The 24,970-nt window shown below is 42.9% G+C and overlaps 1 protein-coding gene across 2 annotated transcripts in view; it reads right to left on the bottom strand.

The window, feature by feature from the left end:
- Positions 1-24,970, bottom strand: part of MOB3B (MOB kinase activator 3B) — a 204,614-nt gene that overhangs the window by 121,148 nt on the left and 58,496 nt on the right. The window contains exons 1-2 of one of the 2 annotated variants that reach the window (XM_006773730.2): positions 20,630-20,745; positions 2,032-2,646 (exon numbers count right to left, since the gene is read on the bottom strand). In XM_006773730.2, coding sequence (XP_006773793.1) covers positions 2,032-2,449 — 418 coding nt within the window. In that variant the 5' untranslated portion in view covers positions 2,450-2,646; positions 20,630-20,745. Of the gene's footprint in view, positions 1-2,031; positions 2,647-20,629; positions 20,746-24,970 lie in introns of those variants that run through there. The other variant, XM_006773729.2, reaches the window with a different exon arrangement.

The raw sequence follows: 24,970 nt of genomic DNA, 5'->3' as shown, positions 1-24,970 counted from the left end.
GAATTTATATTTTTAACAGAAGCCCCAAGTAATTCTGACACAAACAAAAGTTTGACAACTCTAATTTATATACATCAACATTTCCCAAAAGATGATAATGATGTTCCATTTTTAAAAAAGCCAACAGGTTCAAATTAGGAAAAACTACATACTAAAGTATTATTCCTTTCTTGGAGATTTATAATGCATATTAGCATATTAAAAGTCTTACAATAAAGAAATCAGTTTCACTCAGGACTTCCCAAACTTATGTTTTCATGGGGAAAAAATCATGGTGCATCTATTAAGATCTCCCAGAACATTGGTGGACTATGGAGCATAAATTGAAAAGGATTCTGATGAGGAGAGTATGCACCCCAAACCAAGTGAATGACTAAAAAAAGTCTAGAAAATGATAGCAAAGTCAGTTACTCTAGGGGACATGGTGACACCCCCTGATTTCCTCCAAGCAAAGTCTAAAACCACCTCCAGCAATTTCTTCACCCTCAAGTAACACACCATGGCCCTACATGGTAGCCACAGCTGCCAGCAAGAGCAGAAGTGCCCAGAGTTCAAAGCATCAGGAAGCAGGAACAGAAGGGAAAGGACAAAGAGGAGGTCTCCTGGCCCACATTTATTTATCTTTATTCAAGCATGTGCTCTGCACAGAGCATTGGCAGTGGCTGGTGATGCTTTTGGAAAAGAAAAATTCTTCCCAGCAACAAAAGAAGCCTCTGACTGTCAAAGAAAGTGCAAAAAGACATGAACCTAAGAAATTCTCGCCCACTGGAGGTGCTTATTAGATGGCTGGCGAGAGGGGTTGGAATCTGCCCTCTTCCTCCTAGTCTGGTGAGTCAGGGTTTCTCCTTCCTTAGCAAGGGGCAGCAGAGAGAAATCGCATGAAGGGACTGGACAAGTCAAGGCAACACCATGATTCTGAGCAAATTGGTTTGTGTGCTGAATATTTCAAGATGTACACACTGCCTTAATCAATTTATGCACTTTCTTCTAGTATTAACTTAATTACTTCCATACGCCCCACCTCAAGTTTCCATATGCCACATGGGGACACACGCATCCCAACTAGAAGTGATTTCAGCAATGCATTTCAAATGCTTCTTTTATCCGCCAACCATTTCAGAGCTTTTAAATAATACTTTCTAACAGCACAAGTATTTTTTCAGTCATTCCACAAATATTTCCTGAGTGCCTACAAGGGTTTCCAGGCACCATGCTAGCTAAGACACTGGAGATATGACAATGGAAGTAAGGAGATTGCTCTTTCCCATTGAACCTAGGGCCTAAGAACCCTGAATTTTAAATTCAGTCTGTCAGTGCATGGAAACACCAATGATCAATAGCATAAAGAAATAAATACAAGGTGTAGAAAAGGTTTGGCTCTTCCCCTTGAAGAGTTTTATGACTCAGAGCACAAGGGAAACAAAATCATTTGCATTTCAAGTATCCTGGTGAGTCTAGCAACTACACAAGGTTCTAGAGTTGGCAGCATAACCTGGGACAAATAACCTGTGATCAGGAGAGGGAGGAACAGAATGGCAGGATCTTTATTTTCCCAGATTGCTAGCCCCTTGTTTGATTGGTCCCCAAACAAATCCATGGATTCTCCCATTAGGATTTTTTAACCTGAGAGGTAAATACCATAACTGCACCAGAGGTCATGTAACTTTAACTAGTTAATTAGTTAAATAATAAGAACCTTACCAGAATGACTGGGTGAGTTTAAGGTCTAGTCCTAAGGAAGCCAGCAAGATCAAATCTGACATTTCACCAAGACAATGTTCCCCAGTATGTGACAGGTGTGATTTCATGATTGAAGTCCATGAAATTATTGTCAGTATCCACAAATGATATTTTTCAAAATTTCAATGAGTTTCTTAGATATAGAAAAAGAAACTGCAGGTGTGTAAGAGATGGAATTTGGGGAAACATTGGTATCCAGAGTTCAAAGGCAGTCCTGGAAGGAACCTCTACAAACCTTCTGAGTTCAGGTGGGATGTTACAAAATAATCAAGAAGCTGGCCATGGACTTACCCACACATGTTGGAAAGATGTCTTCGTTGTTGATCTGGACCTCGATCCAATCCATAAGAAGGTTCATGTACTGGGGAGCGGGCAGTGCGGTCGGCTTCTTGTACTTGAGGTCATCCTGCCACCGATACTCATATTTGGGGCCCCCTGACATCACAGGGCAGGTCCTCTCGGTGCAGAACTCACAGATGGTGCCGTAGATGAGGTTGATCCGATTGAAGAAGTCCACCACGTGCACGGCCACCCAGTCGTTCTGGTCCTCCCCACTGGGCAGCTGCACCGCTGCCTTCAGGTCCACGCCTGAGTTGAGGGATGCCTGAGCCCGTTTGTGGAGCTCAAACCTCTGTGTGCCAGGTTCAAATTTCCTCTTGGGCCGGAAGGTCTTGTCCTTGTTGAACACCTGCTTCAGAGCTATGGACATGGTCTTCTCCTTTTCTTCCTTTGTTCTGCAGGAAGCAAAAAAGCACCTGGAACTTCCCAGTGAGAGATCACAACCCAACAGAGTTTTCCACTGCCAGCCCTCCGGCCCCAGTCTTGCGGCCTGCAGCTTCTGTCACTTTTAAATGGCCCCTTCCATCTTCCTCTCAAGCGATTTCCAGGGGAATCTCATGTTTTTTCCTAAAGGAGAGAAAAGAGTCTCATAAATGCCCAGGTTGCGTTTAAGAAATGACAAAGGCTTAGACCAGATTTCCACTTTGCATTTAGCTGTGCCCACTTCCATCCAGGTATGTGGATGTGGAGGTTAAGCCAAACCCCTGGGAATCTGTATTTGTGATCTTGGTCAAGTCTCTGGTTACTCCTCCCTGTGTGGTCATAGGCCCAATGGACCTCTCCAAGGTGTTATGGATGAACATGGTAGTCAAGATACATAACAAATCCATCATACCATGAATGATTAAACAAAGAGACATCTGTCTGTGCCTTTATCTGGTGCCAGGTGCTAAATTGGGGGAGAGGTACACAAGAGTTTTGAAATGGGCACAGGAAGTCTACCTGCCTATTTTCCAACCCAGAGCCCCATCAGGACTCCTGCCTTATATTGCAGGCATATTAAATGGTTAGGACAATGCTTCTCAAATGTTGATGTGGGATCTTGTTAAAACCCAGGATCTGACCCAGTAGGTCTGAGATGGCACCTAAGAATCTGTATTTCTTTCTTTTTATTTATTTGTTAATCCTAACCCCTTCACCTGAGGACATTTTCCCATTGATTTTAGAGAGTGGGAAGAAGAGAGAGAGAAAGAGAGAAAGGGAAGAGAGAAGGGAGAGAGAGAGAGAGAGAGAGAGAGAGATGTGAGAGAGACACATCAATTGGTTGCCTCTGGCATGTGCCTCAACCAGGGCCAGGGATCAAACCTGCAACCACGTCCATGCCCTTGACCCAGAATCAAACCCAAGACCCTTTGGTGCACAGGCAGGCACTCTACCCACTGAGTAATGCTAGCCAGGGCGCAATCTGCATTTCTAACAAGCTCCCTGGTGGTGCCAAATCTACTGGTCCATGGGTGATGCTTTAACTATCAAGGCCTGATCTAAGAGATCTTATTAGAAATGCAGACTCTTGGACCTCCTCCCAGACTTAGTAGATCTAAGTCTGCATATTAGTAAAATCTAAGAAGTATATGCTTTGAGGAACACTGGTTTGAAAGGGTGCCTGATTGGCTGGGGAAAGAGATGATTAAATAAACTTTCATTTGGTGTTTTGTTGGCATCATAAACACAGTTTCCTGTTGAGTTTGCATATGTGTGTGTGAGAAAGAGAATAACCCAGAGACGCACTGTTTTGAATACAATGGCCTTGACAGATGGTGACAATGACCGGGTATTTTGATCTTGAATGATTTGGACAGCACAGCACCCTGAAGCTAGGAGATTACCAGTGAATGCCTTTTCATAAATACCAGCTAGAACGTGGTTGCGGATACTGCTGCTACAGCCTCATGCAGAAAAGCTTCTTGCACTAAATAAAATGTAGTGTTGACAGTAACAGTCATTATTCTCTGTCCTTGTTGTCTCCAGGAAGAAAAGAACAAGTCATAAGTTTTGTTCCCTCGGTAGAAACTATAAGCACATTCTATATTATGAATAGCACCCACTACAATGCTAGTTCTCAATAAATATGTGAAACCAATTGTTCTTTTAACCAATAAACATTTACTAAAGGCCTTTTATGTGGCAGACATGGCACTAAGGCAGAAAGAATACAGAGCAACTAAAAACTTGGCCCCTTCCCTTTGAAAAATCCACAATGTGATGTCTAGCTTTGAGGTTAGTCTTTTGGGTTTTGCTTTTTAAGCTACAAAGTTAAAAGCACCGATATAAATAGTGATGCGATTCCTGCCCATTGTTACCCAGGTTAGAATGAAAAGAGATGATAATGAGGTCTTGTGGAAAGAGAAACATGGAAATCCAAATAAACAGCATAACATTGACAGGAGCTCCATATGTTCTCCATATTTCCTGCTTAATAGATCAATTATAGAAATAAAACATGATGTGCACTATAAAAATATGCAGGAGAATTCAGCCGGGCTCTAAGGGAATGTTGACTAGGTAACTAAGCAACACTGGCAAGGAAAGTTCTTATTTTTCTTTTCCTATTGATGTGTTCTGCCTTATTTGTTAAAAAAAAAAATGAGAGTCCTTGCCAAGGATAAGGAAGAAATAAAACAAATCTCCCATTCAGTCCTGAGAGATCCATCTTCTCTAAAGAGACCTTGGTGGCACAGAAGGGCGGGCAGGACAGAGAGGAAAGGGACTAATGCTGATATCAGCTGGGAAGAAAGAGGATGAATATCTCATCTGTCGGATGAAGGATTCCTCCTGGCAGGACTACCTGGCAAGGCAACTCCCTACAGGAAGGCCATAAGAGAAATGCCCCAGAAGTACCCCTCATGAGGGAGCTCCCATGTCATGGTCATTGTTGGGGCTCCAGGGGCTCCAGTGGTGCCTGGTACAGAGCCAACTTCACCAAATGGTTGCTGAATGAATGAATGAATGAATGATAGTGATTGAAGAACCCTTTGTATAAAAGTGAAACTACAAAAGTGAAATGCAATTGAACTTCCTGTCTTTAGTTCTTTGGTGGCTCTACCTCAACTGTAAGCCCAGCTGCTGGGCTGCTCTGAAGTGTCCTTTCCTGAAAGATCTAGGCATCTGTCCAACATCTCTTTCAAATGGGCCATTCCTCTCCACTGGTACTAAAATTTCCATCTCTTCAAATTTGAAGAATGACTAGTCTGATTTCCCATCTTCTCACTATATTTTTCTCTTTATGGCTGGAACAGTATGTGGAACCTTCTTCTCATACCCCAAATATTGAATAAAAATAGGTTGATATTTTAAAGTATGTGTGTGTGAATAAAATGAACATCATCTGACCTTCCCAGGACCCAATAAAGGATTTGCCTATAATGGTATACTAATGCTGCTGTAAAAAAGAAAGAACTCTTACAGGTGGGTGAGAAGAGATCAACCAAAGAACTTGTATGCACATATGCATAACCCATGGACACAGACAATAGGGTGGTGAAGTCCTGGGGCGGGGGTGGTGAGGGTGGGCTAGAAGGGGTCAAGGAGGGGGGGAGGGAAAGGGAGACATATGTAATACTTTAAACAATAAAGAATTTTTTTAAAAAAGGATGTGCCTAAAAATGTGATTCTATCAACATTTATGTACTGTTTTACTCCGGCCTACTTATTAGGCGCTATCTTTGCTCACAAGGCAATCCCCAAATTGGAGATTCCTGCCTAAGAAACAGCCTTGCAATTTTTTTGTGTGTCCAACTAATTTACATCCTCAACTTCGAGCTGCCATATTGTTATACTCTAGATCAGTTAGTGCTGGAGGCTAATTCCAGCAGGTCATAAATGCAAGAAGTTCATCAAAAGGTTGGTGAACCTTGAGGCTTCAGCAGGGCTGAAGATACATGTTATTGCCTGCTGGCCAAACAGCTGAATGGCCAAAGCATCTCCCCAAATCTGAAAATCTACATGTTATTACCTGCTGCTGAACAGCTGTAGGTAGTTCCCCCAACATAATACTTCACTGCTTACCAAACCTTACCTTTGATATGTATATCTGCTTTACTTTAGGGCAAAATGTGTGACTAAAAAGCCCTGGAGACAGAGATTCAGAAAAGCTTGGTTATTAGAACTAAGCTTTCCCTGGCTCCCCCATGTATTCTAAACTTATATTTCTAGTCTCTTTATAAATTTACACACAGCCCCTTTTCCAGATTCCTTGAATCCTTGTAGATTCTGAGAACAACCCGGGCAAGTTAGCAGAAATACTACGGCCTCGCTTTAACCTTGAAAGACAGCCATGATTGAAGAGCTTTAAAAGGTCCATGTTATTTCTTAACACAGATGGAATCAGGACAAATAGGTGGAGTCCTAAGAAGTCTGCCACATGACCTTCACTCCCCCATCATCTTCTAGCTCGTCAATGTCCATTCAAGTTGTATTCTCACTGTTTCATTTACATATTTATTTTGTAGGACATTTTAGCATTAAAAATATGAGTAAATATTCCAAAGATAAAAACATGGCGTGCAACCTTGCACAGTGCAGCAGCAGAACAGGGGGGCGTGCTCAGGGCACCGGTGTCTACGTCAGAGATCCACAGGGATTCTCCCTTTCACAAACTCAGCACTGCCATTCAGAAGAAGACACCGTGGTGACAGAAAGTGGAAGGTAGAAAGGGTGTGTTTCTTTGGTGTGGTTTCATTCACTACCTACTCATGTTCTGCTGAAGAAAACACAGATTTAAAAAAAATGTTTTATTAATGAACATAAAATTCCCTTAAATAAAGGCCTTCCTGAGGCCAAGAGACTGGATTGGATTCCCAATAATAAGGAAGATGGCAAACCTTTGGTCCACACGTGGATAGGATGGATCCAATGTTACCACAGTTTTAAAAATAAATAGTGAAGGTAGAATTATCATAAGATAAATGCTCAGCTGACCCACTGATAATTTATGAAAGACATACTAATTATTTTAATAGTTTTTTCAAAGAATAGAAAACTCCAATTCAGTTACCACTTACCCTATTATTTCCAGATCTTTGGACTGGCTAGAAAATATTTCTGTGTTTAAAAAAAGACACATGATTTGAGAACACAATACCTAAGGCAAGTGGGAGAATGGAGGGTGGGGAGGGCACTACAGATAAAGATAATGTAACAGCTTAAATTAAAACAAATGAAGGCAGGAAAAAAAGGTGTTTTTAGTTTTTTAAGCACGGGTATATACTAGCTAATATACTATCCCTCAGAACTCAGTCTGATACATGGGAGAAAGGTCTTTGTCAATTACCATTCCCTTCCTTCTCTCTGAGACAGGGTATGCCAATTCTTTCTCGGAAAAGTCTTGCTTTAAAGGAAAAATACTCCAATTCAAGGAAGTTCGTTCCTGTGACTGTCAACAGACTTATTTCATCTTAAACACTCGAAGTGAATTTGAGTCTTGGGGTCTGGAAAATTTTACCCCTGGCACTATGGCAACTTAGGTATGACATCTGGAAACACTGCAAGAGAGTACAAAATGGGCCAGAAGACTGAAAATTAGAAAACATACTTCTAATTTTCAAAAGGGTTAAGCTTGGGAGTGGTGGGTAAAATTGACACAACTGCAGGCCAGATTTGGAAGCAATATAGCCACGCAGCTGAGAGCACAGCATCGGCGGGGTCGCTGTGAACATTCAGGAGGGTATCTGCAAAATGTCTGGAACACAGTGGCCACTGAGTAATGCGGTTGTTGCCATCACCTTCATCTTTATTACAATCATATTAGGATGCGCATTTTAATAGTCAGATTATTGAGAGACTGAACAGCCACCTAGAATCTTAAAATTCTATTCAACTTCATTCCATAACAGTGACAATAACTCACATTTATTTTGCTACTTATTTTAATTTTCACAACAACCAAATGAGTAGGCATTATTATTTTCCCCATTTTAGGGAAAGTTGAGATACAGCACGACTAAAATGTTGTCTCAGGTAATAGAACCAATAAGTAGTCAAGCTGACTCCAAAACTCTTAACCCCAATTAAGACTGCCTCTTTAGACTGTTGCGTAGTTCACGCACACACACACACACACACACACACACACACACACACGCACACACCAGGGGAACTTCTAGGGCACATCTGAGGGGGCTGGCAAGGGGAGGTGGGAGAAGCAGAGCCCTACCACACAGTCACATGCCACTCCCCAAGACACATGTTTCTTGAACCTTTGTAATCTAGTCAGATGACCTGGATTCAGGTCCTGACAATCACTCTAACCGACTATGTCTTTGGACAAGAAACCCTTTATGAACCTCAGTTTTAACTTCTTTAAAGGTAATAGTACTTATTTCTCAAGGTTATTGTGAAAATTTAAAGAGACATTGCCTGTGAAAGCACTTCATAAGTGGAAAACCACTACAGTTATTAACAGGGTGATGAGTAACAAATGAAACAACAACTTCTGACATGACACCAAGAAATCATATGAGTAATGAAAAATAGTTCAATGCAAATGTGTGTTTATAAGCAAGAGATAGGGAAGGGGGTGGGGGGAAGGTTAACAATGGAGCCCTGGATAGAAGAAAAGAGTAAAATCAACATGTCATTCTTGCTTCATTTGGATGGACTTCTCATTCTCATGCAAAAGGAAATAATATTAATCCAAGTAATTTGGTGGTGAGTCAATAGTCCTCTACATTTATAACCCACTTAGCTTAACACTGTGAGGGAATTCCAATATTTTTTTCAAGTAATAAAACCCACTGCAATATTATCTCATGAATTTTGGTATACCAGGGCAAACACTTTTTCAAATGAAGTATAAAAGTTATTGTTTTAAACTTAAAAATGCTTTACATTTAATACAATACCCCAGGTTATGACTCAGCAGGGATCTCTGTGTTCAGATAACAGGAATAACTTTCTGATCTGGCTGGAGGATGAAGGCTGCATCCCCAGAAACTCCCAGGGGAGAAAAGACAACCATCTACCTGAGAGCTTTTCAATCTGCTGAGGTGAAAACAGATGGACAAAGAGGATAACACGGAGACAAATAATTAATGATGCTATCCTCTCTACGCTCCTGAACAGGCCCACAACAACAACTACAAAAGAGGTTTGAAATAAAATAGAAACAAGCAAGTAACTGTAATTGATATGGCCGCCCGGAGAACTGGAGAGAGCCCTGCCTTTTGAGTCCAGACTCTGCCCTTAACTAGTTACCCTCTGGGCTAATCCACGATCTCTTGTTTCACATCCTTCTTTGGTTAAATGAAGGTGCTAACGTGAATATCACAGAGTGTTTGGGGGATGAGTGGGATGATGTAAGTAAAGGTGGGCAAATATCAGTGCTATATTATTAACCCCGATTTCTCATGTATCAGGTTATCTCAGATTATTAACTAGCTTCACCGTCAATAGGGATCCCAACCAGACCTGGTCTGGTCTTTGACTTCTTTCCCACAAGACCTGAACACCTGGCCCTCACACTGTATAAAAGCTTGGGAACTTTTAGAGGACAACCCCATTTCCTCACTCCTGGTTCTTATGAGGAAGAATTATCCCTACGTCCACGACTGGCCTTTCTCTGTCCTTTTACTAAGGTTGCCTCAGGGCGAGTGGAGGAACAAACTCACTTAGTTGGTAAATTTGAGAAGAACCAACTGGGCATGCTCAGCTGCAAGCCTTACCTCCTGGGAGGTGCCTGCCCGCAGAAGTGTGTGATTCACTCTTTCACAACTTCCTGAATTGAAGAGCGGAAGCCTGCTCTGTCCAGCACTACATGGGAAACGGTGGGTAAACCTGGCCTTTAGATGTAGCACACGCACTTGGTAATGGCCTGCAGCCTGGCTTCTATACGATGACCTATAGGATGGTCTGTTTCTGCAGTTGCTTCAGTCAGCTTCTCCCCAGGCCGTGGAGAGGAGAGTGGTCTTGTCTCCTGGAGGCCCTCGGAGACCCCAATCCAAACCAGAGTTAGCCGTTTTCTAGAAGAGCTTCCTTATGACATCGGCTCAAGCATAACCTGCTTCTCTGCAGAAGTTCTGTGTCTACCTCCCAGGCACTAAGTCTTCTCCAGAGCTTTCTCAGATGAGAGAGAGCCCAGTTACTGCCCAGGCACAGAGTGGGGATGCTCAGGGCAGAGGACCCCTCATCTGTGAGGCCTTGAGAAACTTCCCCAGCTATCAGAGTGTTGGGTTGACAGTCCCACGCTCTGCCAGTGGCTGCTGTCCAGGGCCAGAGCTCCCCGTGGGGAATCTAAACACTTCCACCCAGAAAAGGCCCCTCCCTCACCCCGCCTCACTGTCTCAAATGTCTCCCTGGTTTAACTTCAAAACTCTGCTCAAGCAGAGGAGAGAGGTGGAGAAACAAGGGGGGAAGAAGGAAGGGATGGCTGGTCACGGCTGGCGGGTGAGGTCTGCATCTCAGGTGCACATCTCTCTCATTCTCACACCGTGACCGCCCACTACGCTCTGTTAGCCTGTGAGGCCGGATCGCACCATAGACGTCACTGCAGCACTAACACCTAACCTAGGGCCCGGCTCATGTCCTGTGAGGGAGCTATGTATCCAAGTCATTTCTGATCAAATACCGCACAGACACACAGTTCCTTCTCCAGCTGAGAGGGCCCAGCTCCTGGAATCATGATGAGACACGATCGACCAAGAAACCTCGGGAAACAGAGACACCACACAAAGAGCAACATCAGCCCTGCCACGTGCTTCCCGGGCCCGTCCAAGCAGCTCGCAGGTTTTCGTTTTCCAGCATTCACCGAGAAGGCAGCTCCTTTAGAAGCAGGCCCAGCTTTAAAAGAATGTTTAAAAATTCGTGATAGATCTTTGGAACATCTTTGCATGGCGCTATAAAGACCTCTCCCTGTGTGTGCTTTAAAAATATGCCTCAAAGGAAAAATCATGGGCTAGAAAGGAGGTCATTCAGCTTGGGGAACTTTTTCTCTCTAATAAGAGAAGAGATGTATCCCATCACCTCCTTTACGGCAAACGCCGTGTCTGTGAGTTGGTTGCCCATCCCCAAGCTCTTGCCTCTGCTGCATCTACCCTTGTCCCCTTACACCCTTCACACTGGGTGTCAGCAGGCCTTCTTGGCCCCTATCCCATGCCCTCTGTCACCCTGCACAATACATGCCATGAAATTCATTTTCCTCCAGCCACCTCCCTGCCACCCACCCTCCTGTGGCTGTGGGGAGGCCTAGAGAGAGGTCATAGCTGATAGCATTTTACAGCAAGAAGAACCCTGGAAAAGCACTCAATTCAATTCAACCTCTCACTGTACAGAAACAGAAGCAGCCCAGAAAAGTGAGGTGAGGCCCACAGCGCAGACCGGAGCTGATAACCTCCGTGCCTGTGTTCCCTCCACAGACCTCTTAAATGCTTACGCAAAATTGACACCTACCTGCCCTCCATTTAACTATCACTTTCAACACAAACCATACACATATAGTTTTTTCCATCCCCTGGGTGGGTTTTAAGCCTTTTAAAAAATAAAAATAAAAGCAACATAACCTTTTTCTTTTCCACCCAAATGAAGTCTTAAGCAGGGTTCAATTCTATAAAAATGGATACAATTCTCTCTTCTGTGGTTGAAGCAGGCAGAAGGACTCTCACTCTTAGTGTGCCCACTCCCAACAGTCACTGGGACCCCTCTGAGGACCTGCAGGCCTGGCTCTACCCATCAGACAACTCGTGGCCCACTGCACTGGCCCCTTCCTCACTCACCACCTGCTACCAGCCTTCAAGGTCTGGAGAGTGGCCACCACCTCCAAGCAGCCTCTCCTGACCTTTGCTCCAAAGCTCTGAATGGGTAGCCCTTCCTCTGCTTCCAAACAGCCAGAATCAGGCGTTATTCGCATGCTTCACCCCCCCGCCCCCCCTCTTTGGGCCCATTTATAAAGAGGGCCCAGGGCCCACCCTACTGGCAGCCCCTGCATATCCATGGAAGCAGCTTCAAACACCGCGACTGCCCCCCTGGTGAAGGCTCAGCGCGCCCTTCGCCTTCTCTCCAGACCCTTCCCCCTCTGGCTCAGTTTCCGCTCAGTCTGAGCCGTTGCCTCTTTCCAAGCCCATGGATGGGGTTTGGCTTTCTTTCCTGAGTTCCGCACTCTTCCCCCAGCACTGCCTCTCATTTTTCTCTTTCATTTTTCTCCTCTTGAGCTCTGGCATCTCTGCTAGAAGGGGCTGGCTGGGGAAGAGGAAATACAACCCCTCCTCACCCTGAAACATCTGTCTACAGCCTGACTTCAGGCCAGCCCTGCACCTGCCTCAGCAATGACGGGAAAACCGAGGTTGCCCCCTCGGGTCCCACCCTCGCCTTCAGAGGTAGGTGGGTGACTCAATGCACTCTAACCTTTAAAGACTCCCTGAAATGGGGGTTTCGTACTCCAGGCCTGGCATATCCTGGGGCGCGTGGGCAAGTCGTTCCTGCGGAGAACGGACAGATAGAAACACAGTCCTCAGAAGAGTTGAATTTCCAGCAGGAAGAATGAGAGGAAAGTCCTCAGGGAAAAGGAGACACACCTGAGTCACACTGGAGATCGGAGACGGGCCTCCCCCTGGTGGGTCTGCCCGCCACGCCACCGATGGAGAGCCTGGCTCGCCTGCCACCTGCGGCCTGCGGTGCCTGTGGGCCGTGCTGTCAGCCTGGTGGCTGAGTGGGTCTGAGATCAGGCTGCCTGGGTGTGACTCCCAGGTCTATCACTTTCAGAGCTGCCGTCTCTTGAGCCTATTGTGTAACATCGTGAAACTGTAGTTTCCTCCTTTATAAAACGGAGATAATAAAGTGACCTGTCTTGTAGTGTTGTGAGAATTAAATGACATCATCCAAATAAAGCACTGGACACAGCCCCAGATACCAGGTAAGTGTGTCATAATTACTAGTTCTTCATTCTTATCATTCACATAATGCTTTCTTTTATATGTGTACTAGAGGCACGAATTCGTGCACCAGTGGGGTCCCTCGGCCTGGCCTATGGGATCAGGCTGAAACCGGCTCTCTGACATCTGCCCCTGAGAGGTCCTGGATTGCGAGAGGGTGCAGGCCAGGCCGAGAGACCCCACTGGTGCACGATCAGGGCAAGGGAGTTAGGCTAGCCTACAGGTCGGAGTGTCTACCTGTCCCCTGGTGGTCAATGCACGTCATAGCGAGCGGTTGAGTGGCCTTAGCATATCATTAGTATATTACACTTTGATTGGTTGAACGGATGACCGGGCACTTAGCATATTAGGCTTTTATTATATAGGATACCCCCTTCTGGACAGGTGACTCCATAGGCTTTCTACTTTCTCGCCCTTATAAAAATACTCTTAATTAATTCTGCCTCACAGGATGTGCGGATGATAGAATAAGACAGTAGGCAAACAAACAAACAAAACAGAAACAAACTCATAGATACAGGGAACAAACTGATGGCCGCCAGATGGAAGGAGGGTTGGGGAATGGGTGGGAAAGGTGAAAGGTATTAAAGAAGTACAAAATGACAGGTACAAAAACAGTCATGGGGATATGAAGTACAGCATAGGGAATAGTGTCAGCAATGTAATAAGTGTGTATGGTGTTAGATGGTACTAGAGGTATCAGAATGATCACGTCATATGGTATTAAACATCTAGTCACCATGTTATACACCTGAAACTGATATAATATTGTGTGTCAACTGGAAAATAAATTAATTAATTTAAAAAAAGAAGGCAGGTGAAAAGAGGTCAGCAGGGGGTCTGGCACACTATAGGCGCTCAGTAAGAGCAGCGGTTATCAAAGAGGCTGGTCCACTTTGGTCACACCCGGAGCCTTCCCTCCACAGGTCTCCCTCCAGCCACTGGGCAGAGGCGCCCTTCAGAAAACCAGGGGCCAGGTTGAGAAGGTTCCTCAAAGAACCACATGGAGCCACGGGCCACAAAGCCTGTGTGGACTGGACATTTACACTTATTGTTTTACGATGGGAATTCGAGCTTCCTCACAGCAGTGCCAGAAAAACTCATCATGGGTCCAGGGGTGCGTCTTTAATACTAACTATCTCAATTTGGATTTTGTTATGTAACCACCATGTGTAGACTTGCCAAAAAAATGTTAAAAATAGAAGGCAATAAAAAAAATCGAAGAGAAAATCTTCTCCTAGCTTCTAAATTGACTTGCATGGAAACAGTGACCCCACAAAGGCATGACGGTGTCAATTTTTTCATTCACTTAGGGGAGTGGTTTTTGTGTTTCCTGTTGTTTTCTGTGGGTCGTTTTGTTTATTATTCCCACACTATTCTTTAATGACAAGTGAGGGTGCCACCACTCTTCTTAAAAAGAATAAAAGCCACAGGGGAGGCAAATCGGCCTTTGCCAGCCTCCAGAGGCCTGGGGATCTGCCCAGAGAAGTGTGCTGCTCAAGCCCAGCGTGGCAAACAACTGCCCCGGGCCTTGGGCTGAGCCAAGCCCCTGCGGTGAGGACTTGCTTTATTTTTGGTCCAAGTACAGAGTCCAGGAAGCCACATGTACTGACTTCTTTTTCATTTAAGATTACACATTCATCAAGGAGCCTGGTTGAGAAAGCCTCCATGAGAGATTTTCTCTCTTTGTTCCAAGAAAGAATAGGAAAAACAGAAACACAGACACCATTCCTAGGAAAACAGCACCCGCCCAGCAACAGACCAAAACAGGTGTGTGCTATCTCCTACTCTCTCTTTAAATTGCATTTTATCCCCCCCTCCACACACACACACACACACACACAGCAAGCAGCTCCCCAAGCTGAGATAGTTTTTGGTTTTATATAAGTGCCAGATGACTCAAATTCCTTTTAGAAGGAGGAGGTGTAGGAATCTATAAAAATGCTGATAAGCATTTAACCACAAACACACTGACAACTACACATGGTGGTTACATAACAAAATCCGAATTGAGATAGTTGGTATTAAAGACCCACCCCTGGACCCAGGATGAGAACTTCCATCAACTTTAGTTAATTAAAAAAAGGTCAATGGCTTAATATAGTCGAAAAAGGAAAAATACAAATAAATACAAAAACTAGTAAGACTGCCATATTAAAAAAAAAAAGAAGAAGAAGAAACCCATTTGTGTCACTTCAGCACATCTCAAATGCAGACCTCCACATAACGGAGCAAGGTACACCGTTTGCAAATATTTCTATTTTAAATCATAAGATGGCTGCTCCCAAACTGTAGAAATTGAGAGTGATTACACAATGAGCTGGTGCTCATTTGATCTCCGCTAATTTGCCATAACCCAGCGTGGCTTCTAGAAAAAGACAAAACCTGACAGACCACGGCAGGACGGCCAAGGAGCCCTGATTTATTGCAGCTTTGAAAGGCCACTGCACCAGGATTTTCATTTCTGCCCAGAATGCAATCCACACGCCTGGCCTCAAGGTCCTGATTCAAATACACGTTTTTCTCATCTAGCAGAGAGATCTTGTGAGCTGTGAGCACAACCTGCCCAGGTGCCTGGGGAAGAGGGGAGGGGGAGGACGGGGTTGCGCTGGGACATGGAGTCACTCCTTGTTGTGCCCGTGGCATCAGACTTGGCTAGCTCGCAGAACGGCCCAGACAGGAAGAAGGCAGGGCCTTGGCCTTCAAGATGTCCAGTAAGAGAAGTTTGGCATCACAAGCCGAGAAGAATCTCCTGCCCGGCGAGCTAGGTCCCTAAACTGATCCAAAGCAAGGAGAGCCTCACGGCTTCTGGAGGCAACACAGGGACCTGCAGATGGGCCGTGGGACACAGTGCAGGGGAATTCCAGTCTTTTCTCCACCCAGGGGCCTAGCCACAAACAGGGAAAGTCGAGAATGGACCCCATGAAGATGTTCCCTCAAGGGCATCAGAGGTCATGCACCCTCCCCAGCTCACAGGAGTAAGCTCCTTGGCATTCATTTGGGAAGCTTCCCAGAGAGTCTAAGCTTTCACCTGGGGCACCTCACCTGAGAGCAGCCATAGACATTTGAAACACTGATTGTTTCATTTTTATAACAGTCTAGGTCAGTGACGGTGAACCTTTTGAGCTCAGCGTGTCAGCATTTTGAAAAACCCTAACTTAACTCTGGTGCCGTGTCACATATAGAAATTTTTTGATATTTGCAACCATAGTAAAACAAAGATTTTTATTTTTGATATTTATTTTATATATTTAAATGCCATTTAACAAAGAAAAATCAACCAAAAATGAGTTTGTGTGTCACCTCTGACACGCGTGTCATAGGTTCGCCATCACTGGTCTAGGTTTAGGGCGGATTTAATTTTATAGAGCTCCCTCAAATTGTGTGGGAAGGAGATAAAGTAATCCTGATAATAATTTGCATTTCTCCCAACCATAACCCTGTAAACAGAGTGGGGCCTTTTAAGTACAGGTGCTTTCTGACTAATGATGAAATACATGACACCTCATCAGTCCATGGCCTGCCAATATCTCCTGAGGACTGAGGCTTAGAGGAAGCGAATCAAGTGGAATTCCCCCAGACCTTCCCAGCCCAAACTGCCTCTCCCCATCTGTTACCTTGCTATCCCTCTCATGAAGGCTGACTGAATGAACCTCGCCTCAGCCAGCAAACAAGTGGAGGCAAGGACATCTCGAATGGCACAACCCAGGTCAGCACACCCTAAACCAGTGATGGCGAACCTTTTGAGCTCGGCGCATCGGCATTTTGAAAAACCCTAACTTAACTCTGGTGCTGTGTCACATATAGAAATTTTTTGATATTTGCAACCATAGTAAAACAAAGACTTATATTTTTGATATCTATTTTATATATTTAAATCCCATTTAACAAAGAAAAATCAACCAAAAAAATGAGTTTGCTTGTCACCTCTGACACGCGTGTCATAGGTTCGCCATCACTGCCCTAAACTAATTGCCGTAATGACAGGGATGGCATGTGCCTGCTGGTTAGAATCTTCCTATCATTTCTGTTATGAGACACACAGATATTTCCCATTCTGGGAAGTTTGGAAGGGGCAAGGAAAGGGAAGACAGGAAGGAAAGGGATCTTCATGGACAAAACCTGGCAAAGGTGCATGGAGGATCTACACTTCCTAAATAAAGCACACCCCACCCAACCCAGGCTCTCTCCCCTATAACCCTGCTTTAAAGTTCTTCATAGCTCCATCTGGTTTTACTGTGTTTTTTATTTTTATTTTTACAAAGCCATGATCTACAGATCTGGCCCCTGGATACCTCTTCCTCTGCAGTTCTTCCTATCACTTATCTACCCACATTGGGCTCTTTGATGTTTCCATAACACACCAAGTTCACTATCATTTGAGGGGTCTATTAGTTTGCTGGGGCTGCCATAACAAGGTAACATAAACTGTGTGGCTTAAATAACAGAAATTTATTGTTCGGCGTTTTGGAGGTTAGAAATCTGAAATCAAGTTATTGGTAGGGTAGTTGGGTTCTTTTGAAGGCTCTATAAAAGGATATGTCCATGCCTCTCTCTTTGCTTCTGGCGGCTTGCTAGCAATCTTCAGTGTCCCTGGGCTTACAGACTCATCACCTCAATGATGGTGCTCTTCCCAGGAGCCAGTCTGTCTCCAAACTTCTCCTTTTTATGAGGACACTGGTTTGCATAGATTAGAGGCCCACCTTACTCCAGGATGAACTCATCCTAATTCATTATAACTGCAATGATCCTTTTTCCACATTCTGTCACATTCTGAGGAACTGGAGCTTAGAACTTCTCTATATGAATTGGGGATGTGGGGATACACTTTAACCCACAGCAAGAGCCTTTGCAATCACTGTTCCCTCTTCCTGGAAAGCTCTTTATCCAGTGTGGTTGCCATCAGATACGCCTTGCAGTCATCCTACTGATAGGGACCATAACTGACCAAGAGTCATAGCTGCTGTGCTCTGAAATCCATCTCTGCATTTATGCCAAAGTCATGATCTCCACGACCTGGTCCTACCCAGTGACTGAGAATGTCGGAGATACCTAGGCAAGCCTGTTCCTGGGAGATAAAAATTCACCTGACAGGTTGTCTTTGGTTCAAGGACTCTCCTCAGCCTTGTCAAACTCCCTTAGCACAGCACTCTAGGCTGCTTCCACTTACCCTTCCTTCCTCGCCTTTTCCTAATTCAATTCTAAGTTCACCCAGGTCCCCCTTCACTTCCAAACACATACAAAATATAATCCAGTGTGGTCATCTGGTGAATGTGCTCCATGGACCTATAAAATAAAACTTTTACTTTGTTTTGTTTAAATCTCTATTGTTGAAAGTATTACATATGTCCCCTCTTGTTCCCCCCATTGACCTCTTCTAACCTGACCCCACCCCCTGCCCCAGGCCTTCACCACCCTATTGTCTGTGTTCATGGGTTATGCATATATGCACCCTTCCCCTAAAATATAACTTTTTAAAAATTCAGGCCAGAAATGAGTAGAGAACCCAAAGCTGAAGCCGAAGCAGTAGGCATGAGAGCAAATGCTGCATCACCAGAGGGGGATGAATCTGGATACAGCTGCTTCAGGGCCTAGAGCTGGGATTTTAATGACCAGGTTAGGACAGGTGAGCCCATGCCAGATAGGAGACTGGAACTGAGGTAACATCACACGGTTAGAATTATTGAAAACCTCCCTCTACATAAAAACGAAACTAGAAAAACTACCACTGCTTCCTAATAGTTCATGGAAGAGGCAACTACTAGTAAGTCTGTATTCTGCCCCAATCTCAGTGTGGGGAAAAAAAGCATCTAGTGAAAAACACAAAACATGCACAAGCATGTTGCCCAAATATACATTATTTAGATTATGCAAGAATCCTGAGCTGATAAATCACCATAAAAATGTCCCTAGGACCACAGTAAGCTCTATAAAAGCAAACTCAAATTGTTATGTAAAAATATGTTCATAACTCAGGACTCAAAAGACTCCCTTAGAATAAACAATTCCTGTTGAACAAACCAGACAAAGAACCAAACCAATCAGGAGTAATCTACACAACAAGCCGAATTAGCATCCCAAGAACTAGTAGTAATAGAATAAGCTGATAAATCTAAACTCTAACAATGTTTAAAAGTATATTTAAAATGAAATAGTCAACTGATATAAAAAATGGTCAGAACTGGAAAAAAGAAGTAAGTAGAATACTAAATATTAAAAATACAATGTTAAGTTGCATATTAGATACAGCTGAAAAGAGAATTAGTATTAAGAAAGATACTTTGCCTAACCTGCCTGAGGGCCCTGGGAAAAGCAGACCTGGGTGCACAGCTCAGTCCTTCCCACATGCATCCAGGCCGTGCATCCAGAGCCACAAGCTATGGATAGCTGATTGCTCTAAACAGGATCCTCAGCGCCAGTCACAAAGACTGAAGAACAGAGAAAATAAAAAGATAGAAAGTGTTAGAGGATATAAGACAGAGAACAGATTGAAAAAATAAAATATATAATTTATAGAAGTTCCAGGACACAGGAGTAGAAAATTGTGAAAGAGGCAAAACTGAAATGATAATGGCTAAGAACTTAGCAGAATTAAAGTAATACTTGTGTTCTTCATTTGAAACATCATAAGCCCCAAGCAGGATTCAAAAGAAACAGAAAACCACACACACACACACACACACACACACACACACACACGCGCGCGCGCGCATACCCCCTAAACACATTGTGGTAAATTGAAGAACACCGTAACCAAAGACAGTCATGGAAGCAACCAGAGAGAAAAATATAGTTTAACAAACTAATAATGCCAATCAGATTAGCAGCAAACTTTTCAGCAATGATAGAGGCTAGAAGAAAATGGAATAACATATTCAAAGTGGGAAGAGAAAATAACTGTGAAACAACTATTTGACACCTAACTAAATTACCACGCAAAATGAGTGTGAAATAAAGACATATTCATACAAAAAAGAAGACAACATCTAACTCACAGACACTCCTTAAAAAATTAAACAATAATAATGTTTCATATGAAGTAGATTAAACTAAGAAAAAGATAAACAATGATGAGTAAAGGAGATGATAAACATGACACCCTACTGCTTAAAAATTTTTAAAGATTAATGGGGGAAAATCATAAACAACTTGGAGCTAAAATATTAGGAATAATATGGAAGGACAGTTAACTTAAAATATTCAAAGGCCCTTGTGTTGTTTGATAAAAGAAAAAAAAATTATTTGAATGATTATTTAAAAAGTTAAAGGGCAGATTAAGTGGAAGCTACACTAACATTCTCCCAAGACCAAACTGGAATTGCAACTAAAATATAGAAAAATCATCCTGAATAACCAACAAAAGACAAGCTGGAGAGAAGCCTTATAACCAAGGTTGTAAAGAGGAGGCCGCATCGAGACTGGTAGGGAGGGGGGAGCCCCAAGAGGGCTGGCCAGGCTCCCACAGGCAGCAGCTGAAGGGATATCTCAGCTGTGGGGCATTCACCCTGAGAAGTCTTGGGTCTAAACCCAGAACCAGTCTTCCCAGCCCAGAGCACCAGAACTGGGAAAGGTGCCCACATAACATCTGGCTATGAGAAGCATTGGGGTTCTGTCCAGCAGGGACAGATGGCTAGATTACGCAGACACCCCTTAAAACGCCGATGCACTAAATTTCGTTTCCAGCCACTTACCTTGGGCTCTGGCAGAAAGAAGGCAGAGTGGACTAGAGCTGCAGGATGAGAGCCTGGGGTAAAAGAGAGGAAAACCTTCAGGATCCATGTGCTGAGTCATTCCCTCACATGACAGAAACCATCTTTCTCAGGCAGAGCTTTCCCATCAGTGCAGCTTTTGCCTGGGGGGAAGAAATTGCCCCACTTGTTGGAAACCCTCTCACCCCACCCATGGAGTTATGAGCTCTACAGCCTGAGGCTCCTTTAGTGGCTGAGACTAACAATCTGCCTGCAGGCAGAAGCTGATTTCTGGGTACTTTGAGTCTTTGCTTAACCTGCTCAGGGCCCTGGGAAAAGCAGACCTTGGTGCACAGCTCAGTCCTTCCCACGTGTGTCCAGGCCTAGCAGGTAGAGCCACAAACTTGGGATTGCTGATTGCTCTAAATAGGGTATTCAGTTACAAACAGCGTCTGACACTGGCCTGTACCAGAGCCCTCTGAAGAGGCCACAAACCCATAAGCTCAGTGGTAAGCTTCAGACAACAGAGCAGGATCCAATAAGCTCCACAAGTGGTATATCCACAGGTAAATATCCAAAACATGCAGAGGAGAATTCTTCCTGTGATAAGCAACAGCACAGCAGACTTCACGCTATGTTGGGGGTAGAGCCTGAGGGTCAAGCTCATGTATGAATGAGCCAATAGCAATGAAGATTCAATTACAACAGGAGGACCAACACAACATGCACAAGGAGCATTATTAGAGCACCCAGGTCTGGTGACCAGGGAGACTGCACCACTGGATTCCACAGGTCAACCACTACATATAGCCCAGTGATGGCGAACCTTTTGAGCTCGGCGTGTCAGCATTTTGAAAAACCCTAACTTAGCTCTGGTGCCGTGTCACATATAGAAATTTTTTGATATTTGCAACCATAGTAAAACAAAGACTTATATTTTTGATATTTATTTATATATTTAAATGCCATTTAACAAAGAAAAATCAACCAAAAAAATGAGTTCGCGTGTTACCTCTGACACGCGTGTCACAGGTTCGCTATCACTGATATAGCCACTGTACCAAGATCTACCTAATACATAGAAACAAACCCAAGCAGGCATCCAAAATGGGGAGACAAAGAAATAAGCCCCAAATGAAAGAACAAGAGAATTCCCCAGAAGAAGAGCTAAATGAAGTGGAGGTAAGCAACTTATCAGATATAGAGTTCAGAGTAATGATTATAAGGATGCTCAACATCATGAGAAAAGATATAGAAACTATGAAAAATGACCAGGCAGAAATAAATGAAGGATGACATAACTGAAATAAAGGACACACTGTAAGGAATAAAGAGCAGAGGAAGCAGAGGATCAGATCAATGAATTAGAAGACAGGGTAGAAAAAAATCACTCAATTAGAGAAACAAAAAGAAAAAACAATTGAAAAACAGGACAGCCCTAGCTGGTTTGGCTCAGTGGTTAGAGTGTTGGCCTGTAGAATGAAGGGTTGTGGGTTTGATTCCAGTCAAGGGAATGTACCTCGATTGCCTGCTTGATCCTTGGCCCTGGTTAGAACACATCCAGGAGGCAACCAATCAATGTGTCTCTCTCACATCGATGTTTCTCTTTCTTTCTCTCTGTCTCTCTCCCTCCATTCCATTCTCTCTAAAAACCAATGGAAAAAAATATCCTGGAGTGAGGATTAACAAAAAAATAACACAAAAACAAACAACAACAGGAGGACAGTTTAAGGGAGATGTGGGACAACATGAAATGTAACAATATCTGCATCATAAGAGTAAAAGGAGAAGAGAATAAGCAAGAGATAAAGAACCTGTTTGAAGAAATAATGGCAGAAAATTTCCCTAACCTCGTGAAGGAAAATGTCACACAAGTTTAGGAGGCACAGAGAGTCCTAACCAAGAAGAATCCAAACAGGCCCATCCCAGACACATCATAATTAAAATGCCAAAAGTTAAAGACAAAATCTTAAAGGCAGCAAGAGAAAAGCAATTTGTTACCTACAAAGAAGCTTCCATAAGGATGTAACCTGATTTTTCAACAAAAATTCTACAGGCCAGAATGGAATGGCATGAAATATTCAAGGTAATGAAAAGCAAGGATCTAAAACCAAGACTACTATATACAGCAAAGGCATCATTCAAAATAGAAGGTGAAATAAAGAGCTTCCCAGAAAAAAAAAAAGACTAAATGAGTTTATCACCACCTAACCAGCATTACAAGAAATGTTAAAAGGACTGCAACAATAATAAAAATAAATAGAGAACGAAATATAGGCATAAAGAATTATTAAAATGGCTATTAATAAGAACCTATCAATAATAACCTTAAATGTAAATGTATTAAATGCTCCAAACAAATCAAAAGACATAGGGTAGCTTAATGGATAAAAAAAATGATCCATATATATACTGTCTACAAAAGATCCACCTCAGAACAAAAGACAGGATGAGAATGAAGGGATGGGAAAATATTTTCCATGCAAATGGAAACAAATAAAAAAGCTGGGAAAACAATACTCTCATTGGACAAAACAGACTTCAAAATGAAGGCCATCACAAGAGACAATAAAGGTTGCTTCCTAATACTAAAGGGATCAATACAATAAGAGGATATAACCCTGGTAAACATATATGCACATAATATGGGAACATCTAGATATATTTAAAGAAAAAAATTCTGGAGGACTTGAAGGGAGAAAGCAACAGCAATACAATGATAGTAGGGGACTTTAACACCTTACTGACTTCACTGGATAGCTCTTCCAGACAAAAAAAGAAATCCACAAGGAAACAGTGACTCTAAATGACAAACTCAATCAGATAGATTTAACTGACATTCACAGGACATTTCACCCTGAAGTTGCAGAACATACATTCTTCTCAAGTGTACATGGGACATTCTCAAAGATGGACCACATGTTAGGACATAAAACAAGTCTCTAACAGTTCAAGAAGATTGAAATCATATAAAGCAGGGGTCCTCAAACTTTTTAAACAGGGGGCCAGTTCACTGTCCCTCAGACCGTTGGAGGGCCGGACTATAGTTTAAAAAAAAAAACTATGAACAAATTCCTATGCACACTGCACATATCTTATTTTGAAGTAAAAAAACAAAACGGGAACAAATACAATATTTGTATTTGCATGTGGCCCGTGGGCCGTAGTTTGAGGACCCCTGATATAAAGCATCTTTTTAGATCACAATCACATGAAATTAGAAATCAACTGTAATAAAAACATTCAAGGCCAGCTGGTATAGCTCAGTGGTTGAGTGTTGACTTATGAACCGGGAGGTCATGGTTCAATTCCAAGTCAGGACACATGCCTGTGTTGCAGACTCAATCCCCAGTAGTGGATGTGCAGGAGGCAGTTGATCAATAATTCTCTCACATCATTGATGATTCTATCTCTCTCTCCTTTTCCCTTCCTTTCTGAAATCAATAAAAATATATTGTAAAAAACACACTCAAAAGCACTGAAACACATGGAAGCTAAATAACATGTTATTAAACAATGAATCAGTTACAAATGAGATCAAAGAAGAAATAAAAAAACTTCCTGGAAACAAATGAAAATGAACACACAACAACCCAAAATCTATGGGACACAGCAAAAGCAGTCGTGAGGGGGAAGTTCATAGCATTATAGGCCTACCTCAAAATCAAGAAAAATTTCTAACAAACTCTATAACTGTACAACTTAAAGAATTAGAAAGAGAACAAGAAAAGCCCAGAGTAAGTAGAAGGAGTAAGTTAGTATAAAAATAATAAAGATTGCCGAAACCGGTTTGGCTCAGTGGATAGAGCATCGGCCTATGGACTGAAAGGTCCCGGGTTCGATTCCAGTCAAGGGCATGTACCTGGGTTGCGGGCACATCCCCAGTAGGAGATGTGCAGGAGGCAGCTAATCGATGTTTCTCTCCCATCGATATTTCTAACTCTCTATCTCTCTCCCTTCCTCTCTGTAAAAAATCAATAAAAAATATAAAAAAATAATAATAATAAAGATTAAAGTAGAAATAGATGACATAGAGACTGAAAAAAAAACAATAAAAAAGAGCAATGAAATCAAGAGCTGGTTTTTTTGAAAAAATAAACAAGATTGAATGACCTTTAGCCAAATCATCAAGAAACAAAGAGAAAGGACCCAAATAAGTGAAATCAGATACAAAAACTGACACCACAGAAATAAGGATTGTAAGAAAATACTATGAACAACTATATGCCTACAAGCTGGATAATCTGGATGAAATGGACAAATTCCTAGAAAAATACAATCTCCCAAAACTGAATCAGAAAGAATCAGAAAACCTGAATAGGCCAATATCAACTGATGAAGTAG

Source organism: Myotis davidii, unplaced genomic scaffold (genome assembly GCF_000327345.1).
Source record: "Myotis davidii unplaced genomic scaffold, ASM32734v1 scaffold987, whole genome shotgun sequence".
Classification (NCBI taxonomy): domain Eukaryota; kingdom Metazoa; phylum Chordata; class Mammalia; order Chiroptera; family Vespertilionidae; genus Myotis; species Myotis davidii.
The sequence above is the reverse complement of the archived record's forward strand: the minus strand, read 5'-3'. Positions and strand labels throughout refer to the sequence as shown.